Here is a 7394-nt window from a genome sequence, read left to right on the forward strand (position 1 = left end):
TGAGCTGGGCCAGTCCAGGCCACGCGCCTTGGAGCTCTGCGAACCAAACAGGGACAGCCGCGACCCTAGGTCAGGCGAACACCCGGGGTGCCGGATCTCCGCTTGCCAGCCATCATCCCCTAGGGTGCTTGGCTGCTGGCTCATCTGCCCGCACCATCCGCCCCGCCGACTGAGCTTCCCACAAAGCACACAGAGGCGCAGAGCCAGCGCTGTTGGAGTCTTTTATTGTGTTCTGTCACCGAGGTCGCAGCCCCGAGCCAGGTGGTTCGTTACTAGCCAAGCGAGCGAGTGCGCCCGCTCTTCGGGGCTCCTGGGTGCCACCCGGAGGTGTCCTGTTGGTTGAGATGATTAGAGCCGTCGCCCCCTCTCGGGTGGCTGGTCCTCTCATTAGGCAGCAATGCAGGTGGCAGTGTGGACAGCACACCGCAGAGACAAGCTCAAGAAGACCACACAGCACTGTATGGAATGCATTAAGCAGAATACAAAAGAGCTGGACCTGAGAGCTGGGAAATGGACAAACCTCAGGAGAAAGGGGCGTTTCTCTGGAGGAGAGAAACCACCGGAGAGAGCACGAAGCGCAGGGAAAACAGAGCAAGCAATAGAAGCAAGAAAGATATGTTTTTTCCTTTCTCGAATTTTGCATTGTCACTCGGAGAAGGGGAAGGGAGCCTTTTACCTTCTGCCTCAATGGAAGACAGGAGCAGGGCCGCGCCCAGGGCGGCAAGCACTGGGGGAAGCCTGGTCCGCATCCTCGGCCTCCGAGCTTACAGCGGCATGAAGAGCTCTGCGGGAGGAAGCAGTAACCGCATCAGAACTGGGTCTGGGCAGGCCTTGAACCAGGTTAGAACTGGAGCCTGGACCTAGTCCAGAACCCGACCAGATCTGCCTTAATAACCACAGGGCCTACTCCAGCACATAATGGGCCTATTGTGAAGCAGTGGAAGTCAAGTTCGTCTACAGAAGTTTAATCATGGCCCTAGGAGGAAGTTCAAGTTTAAAAAGGGTCCTGTTCTCCTGGAGACTGGTCCTGCTTAGCATCCCGGGTGAAGGCCTTACCAGCCCCCACATGATTTCATCCTGCCTGGGTAATGGCTAATTCAGAGGTCATTTTATCCTTCACTCAACTAAATATCTCTTCCAGCTGGGTATTTTATTTGGCTGCTTTTTCCTAGCTGCTGAACTTTTTAGGTAACTGTATTTTAGTGGTCTCAGGGTAATTTGGAAAAGTATAATAAACCTTTTTAATTCTCTTTTTTCTTCATGTTGTTCTGCTTTCAAATATGCAGCTCTTTAAGATCTGAAATGGATTATACAGAAAAATGTAAGGCCCAGCTGAAACCTGACCCTCCTGCTAACTGTGTTGTTTTCACATCTGATAAATCCTTTACCTGAGATGAGGGAAAAACAACTCCAAAATACATAATAACAAAAAAGGCAGCAAAATGGGAGAAGCAAGACACTTTTGTCTGCTTTTCCAAGGTGTTTTTAAATAAAAATTATCAATAATAATCTTTGTATTTAACTGTTTGTTTAAGCTGGAAGATTATAAGTATATATGCCCCAGAGGAGAATATGTTCTGTTCTGATTTTTTCTAATTTTGTAATTATATTATTAATTCCTTAAAGACAAAGAATCTTATTCATCTTTGTGGTTTCCCAGGACACAGTAGGTACTTAACCCATGTCTACAGAATGGAATCTCCTAAAATAGTCTAAGGTTCAACCCAAAGACAAAAGCTACTAGCAAGGAACTGAACTGGGAAGCTGCCAGTGGCAAAACATAAAAAGAGTTGAGTCTGAGGTACATAAATTATTGTAAACCAACAGCCTAGGCCTCAGGAAAAATGGAGGGGGATAGGAGACTGTCCTGCAGTGGGAATACAAAAATGAGCCAAAGGTCGAGGCCTCTTTGAGAAAAGAAACTGACAATCTCCAACGATGACTTTCCAAATTATTGGCACAAAGCATGAGGGCAGCTTTCCTCAGCCTGTGTGTAAATTGCATTTTAAATGTCTGATGAGCAGGCGTGCCAAATTGCCTAGAGCTCCTTTTTATGAAGCCAAGATTAAAATTTTGGCACTGCCCTAGGTATCTAAGGGGTCTAGCAATTTCTTTCTTCCTAATTAACAACTGTTTGACATTTCTAACCCTCTTCGACATCAGTGAAAAGCAAGAGGTGAGACTGGGCCATTGTTCCAATCTTCTGGCCTTAACTTTGGTATAATAATTTCCAACTCAGTTGGCAGTCGTGATTGCGAAAAGTTAAAGGCGAACAATCGACCCACCGAAAAGCTGTGAGCAGATTTTTTTTTTTTAACAGCTGAACTCAACAAAAATCTGAGTAGAAACACTTTTGCTGGGTCTCGATCGCCTCCTGTCGGTTTCCCGACTTAGCGGCAAGAATGAATCATCTCGCGCCGGGATACCGAAACGCAGTTAGAGCTCAGCCAGCCAGCCAAGCATCTCGTCCATATGTTTTAAAAAAGAAAATGCTTTCTCTCCTTTTTAGCCAAAACATTCATTTCAATGCTTAGCAACAATTCATTGAGCATTCTCAGACATAAATATCTGAAAGCGGCCGCCCCTACGTGGCAGCGAGGATTCCCTCACTTCACCGTCATGAATAAAAATGAGTCCATTGGGGTGGGAGTTGGGGCTAAGTGGACTCGCCCCTTCTGCCAACTCGTCCCCTCCCAATTCCCCGCTGGAAGAACCCAATTCCTTAACTCCCGCGTCAAGTTAAAAAGAAAATCTCTCTCGCACACACACACACACACCGCTGCGCGTCGCCTACCTCCTCTCCCACCCACCACCACCTTGGCATTAGCCAAAGGAGAGCTTAGCGTTTATTTCCTTTCCTGTCCCATCCTTCCCCAGCATTCATTAGAAGACTACCGAGTCCGGGTCGAGAGTCTCCCTGGCTCAGAATCCCAGGGAACCCTGAACTGGTCACTGGAGGGCTCCCGAGGACGCCCTCTTGGAGGTACCTGTTCCGCTCGGTGAACCAGTCGGGCGCCCCACGCTCTCTGATTCCCACAAGTTTAATATTTGAGTGGGAAAACGCAGCAGAGATCTCACAGACCCGGAGTAGGGCCTCCACCAATGCACCGGGAGGGAGTCGGAGAGGGGCTTTCTCCTGGAGCTGGGGAAAGTCCGCCAAGAATGAGTACCCTAGTGCGGGCCTAACCCTCCATCTCGGATGCGCTGAAAGGTAGGGGAGGAAAGGAGCCAGAACACTCCACTTGGAATCTGTCTCGAGATGCCACACACACCCGTGCAGCCTCGACGAGCTGCAGAGCACTCAGCTGGCCCTCCAAATAATTCCGCACCGTGCGTCATCAAAATACCTTCCCAGCGCCCCCGCCGCAAGCCTGCCCTCCCCGACAAAGCCACAGCCGCGAGATAACCAGGGCCCTGCCGCCCCAGAACCCGGTGCGCCCTCCATTGAAATCGACAGCATCCACAGATGAAACTCGTCTAGAAACGGAAACACTGAACGGGATGCTTTGCGCGCACAAAACCGTGCTCAGCTCTTAAGAAAAGCAACATTCCCCTCTCCCTCAAAAACCCCCCAAAAATCACAAAATCCCAGTATACAAGGCGAAGCTCAAGCCCATGTACACTATTACAAGTCCAAACTGTCCTCGCCCAGGATTCTTCACCGCTCCAGGCAAGGTGCAAGCTAGACGCCGTTTTCCGAGTTGTCTGTAGGAATGATGGGGTAGGGGAAAGGGGACAGAAACCAGGCTGACCTGAGACGGCGGCGACAGGGTGAGGTAGAGGCGGCGACGGCGGCTTCCTGGCGTCGGAGAAGCTGGTGCTCGGTGTGGCCCCCACACGCCCCGGCGATAGGCGCTGCGCTCCAGGAGCACCTAGCGGCCGCCGAGGCGTGGGCAGCGGCGGGGAAGTCCAGTAGGAGGAGGAGAATCCCAGGAGGAGAGGCGGGCGCTGCAGGACGAGTGGAGACCGCCTGAGTCTGCAGCTGCCGGCGCGCGGACGCGTCTGGGGCGGTTCGCCTTCGCCAAGTGGGAAGAGACTCTGCGCCGCGGGCTACTTAATAGAGGGCTGTTCCCAGCTCTCAGTTTACTCGGTTACGAAACGCCTGAGAAGGTGGACGGCTGCCACGGGGTGATGTATGCTCCTCCGGCGGTGAAGGAGGTCTACTTTTGGGAACGTGTGCATACTTTGAGCATTCCTTCGGCGTGAGGTGGCGATCGCCGTAGTAGCAGTACCCCGCCGGGGGGCGGGGAGAAGGGAGGGAGCAGAGAGGGGGACAGCCGCAACCGGGTTCCCTGCCAAGGGAAGCCGCGTACTCTGCCACTTGGGGCGGACTGGGAAGCTCGGGTTTCCCTATCCCTGCGATTTCTTTAATGAATTTTTCTAAATTAAGAACAATGGGAAGGGGAGCGACTCCCATTTTCAGGAATGCAAGATGCGTAACCCATTCACCCCCGCTCCTGCCGATCTCCATCCTTCATCATCACCACCTCCACCTTCCTCCCCCTCTGTCCTGGGTGCACTTAAAACCGATTTACAGGATTTCCATTAACTAACTGTCTGTACACGCGGCGCGCCTTCTGTCTTTTTCAATCTCCGAGCGCGATTGGAAACCCGGACAGCCGCCCGCGCGGGGCTCAGTGATGGGATGGCTTTCCCAGTCCTCTTTCACTCGCCTGGTGCTTCAGGACGGAACTGGGAGGCTTACGTTGAGCCAAAAGAGAGGGAGAGGAAAGCTATGAAACCCAGGGGTCCTCAGAATAGGAAGCCGCTCAGTAACAAGTTCCATCCACTGCAGAAACTTCTCACCCGGACCAGAGCGAAACCTGGTCCCGAGCGGAGGCTTCGGACTGAAAGCTCTGCCCTTAAAACCTCGCGGGGTCAAAGGGGCGAAGAGGAGTAAGTTTGAAACCCCAAAGCACCCCTCCACACACAATACTGGAGAAGCCAAATAGGCGGCTGATATTCTGCCAACACCGTCGCCTCTTCTTAACAGCCTCCTCCATCCTGGCATCCTACCCCTTGTTCCTGGGCAGGAGTCTGGTACTAGGGTTGCCAGTTTGTACAAGGCGCACGGGAGGAAGCTTCAAGCACTCACACCAAGAAATCAGAAAAATGCTACTGGAGAGATTCCTATTATAACGTCTGACCTCAGTACAGGCCCTGCACCGTTTTGGCCTCTTGAAGCCCAAGGTTTACTCCCGTGGATGGTGGGGAGAGGGGGCTGGGGGAGCTTTGAACAACAAAGGAACGGGGTGGGGCGCAAGGGAACAGAGGAGCTGCTTCTCTGGAACTGACCGCCCGCCATAGTAGAAACCGAGGGCATGGCCCCAATGTAAACCTCTCTTCCCTTTTTCTCTGACGTCTGCAAATTTGGCCTTCCCACTCCACTGGGTGCAATAGCCTCCAAACTTGCCTTTCGAATGATAAGAACTTGTAGGGAGCTCCCCTTTCTGCACATCTCCCCACACACAGGCTGCCCTCAGCAGGAGCCTGTGAAAGCAACAGAGAAGACAAGAGGGAGACAACGAAGACAAATAGGAATCGCCGCCTCTGCACATTCCCCAAGCACACAGCCCACTCGAAGTCCAGCTGGGCAGCTCGCACAAAGAGCCTACACAGTGCACAAGCTTTTCCCCCTTCAAAGCCTCACAACCAGGATGTCTGACAAACCCCTAGTGCGTGAGCGCGTCCCAGGGAGGGAACACCCGACTTTCTCAACGCTGCGCCCAGTCAGGCTTGCAGCCACATTGCCCTGGTATCACTGAGCCCCGAATTTGTCGACAGCCGGCGTCTGCACCCAAGCTAGCCCTTCACTTGCCTCCCCACCCAACACGCAAAGAGCAGGGAGCCCAGTCCAACCAGGCTTACAGACCGCGCGTGGACTAGTGGCAGCCGCAAAGACGGAGCCGGGGAGCAGAGAAGTCCCTCAGGCCGCCAAGCGGGCACCCAGTAGGACTGCGCCCTTGGCCTGCCCCGCGGCCTAAAACCGCCAGGGAAGCCCCCCAGACAACGACACTCCGTCCAGAAAGGAAAAAGGAAAACTGCTACTTTGCACGCCAGCCCAAGCTGGCTGGTGTTTGCATTTTGGCCCAGATGTTTGTTCTGTCTCTCTCTCTCTCTCTCTCTGTGTGTGTGTGTGTGTGTGTGTGTGTGTGTGTGAGAGAGAGAGAGAGAGAGAGAGAGAGAGAGATGGCGGTGTTGTTGACTGAGGAGCATGTAACTCTGAATGTTGATTTTTTGTTGTTTAAAAGGGAACTTTTGTTGATTTGGCTCCGAGCTGCTAATGCATCTCTCAACCCCGGAGTTGCGCAGTCACCCTCCGGGGATCCAAATACAGTCACGGGCTTCCCTTTCCTGCAGCTGGAGGCCGCAGACTGGGTGGAAAAGGCATCTGTCCCCGAGGGCGCGCACATTGCCCTCTCCAGCCAAGAGCAGCTTACTGGGGACCCGCGTGGGCATCTTCTCTTGCTCGAGGCATTCTTGTTCACATACTTGGATTTAACGTATCTGAAAATAGTTGCTGCAAAGGAATGTAGGTAACACAAACCACCACCTGCAAACGTCCTCTCTAGCTCAACAAAAAGGATCCTTACGCAAAACTTCCAGAGTAGGATGAGAGGAACAGGAAGGAGAGGACTCCCGGGTTGGGGACCACACAGATTCCTCCAGAAACTAATTCAAATACACTCATTCCCCAGGGACACGAGTGCAATTCAAATATGTACAAAGAGGCACTCCGGGGTCCTCCCCGCGTGACGTTGGCGTGTTAGTCCCCTGGGGCCTTTACGCTAGACTCCCAGTATGATAAACGGTAAAGAACGGGTAACCCTCTTCCATCCTTCCCCTTTCAATGGTGCATCCAGATCCTAATACCCTTTGGAATCCGTTGGTGATATTTATTGACTGGGGAATAGCCGGTTGGATTTATTCCCTTTGGTTGCTCTCTGTGGCTTTTATTCCTCTGGCGATATCACGGGATCTGCCTCCTTCGCGCTTCCTCTGTTCAGCTCCCACCTCTTCACCCTCTGAGTCCTGGGCTCCCGGCGGTTCCGACACTCAGATTTCTTGTCCGACAGCGCGATCTAGTGGTCAGCGCTAACCCTGGCGTGGGAGGTTAAAGTTACAGAGAGCGTGGAGCTGGGAAGTTGTTGACAGGCTTACAAGTCTTGGGGTGAGTTTTTATAAAAAGTCTCATTGATGTATTTGATTCTCAGGACTGAGAGGCGGCAGGTTGGGAGAACGAGTGGGGAGAGGGGCATCAACTTTCTTCATGCTGTTTAATTAACTGCCTACAGAAATTCTTGCCCCAAGGCTTCTAAGCTCTGCTCAAGTTTCTTCAAAGAAAGGGTGAGTTTACAAGGGAAGAGATACTGATTTCAGGAAGAAGTTAATAT

At 52.3% G+C, this 7394-nt stretch overlaps 1 protein-coding gene across 3 annotated transcripts in view; it reads right to left on the reverse strand.

Annotated features, from left to right (window-relative positions):
- The window catches only part of COL12A1 (collagen, type XII, alpha 1), a 124763-nt gene extending 120736 nt beyond the window's left edge, over positions 1-4027 (reverse strand). For 2 of the 3 annotated variants that reach the window (XM_011965823.1, XM_011965824.1), the window contains exons 1-2: positions 3753-4027; positions 677-784 (exon numbers count right to left, since the gene is read on the reverse strand). In XM_011965823.1, coding sequence (XP_011821213.1) covers positions 677-749 — 73 coding nt within the window. In that variant the 5' untranslated portion in view covers positions 750-784; positions 3753-4027. The remainder of the gene's footprint in view (positions 1-676; positions 785-3752) is intronic. The other variant, XM_011965825.1, reaches the window with a different exon arrangement.
- Between the last annotated feature and the right edge of the window lie 3367 nt (positions 4028-7394).

The sequence above is a fragment of the Mandrillus leucophaeus genome, unplaced genomic scaffold (assembly GCF_000951045.1).
Source record: "Mandrillus leucophaeus isolate KB7577 unplaced genomic scaffold, Mleu.le_1.0 Scaffold738, whole genome shotgun sequence".
NCBI classification, from domain to species: domain Eukaryota; kingdom Metazoa; phylum Chordata; class Mammalia; order Primates; family Cercopithecidae; genus Mandrillus; species Mandrillus leucophaeus.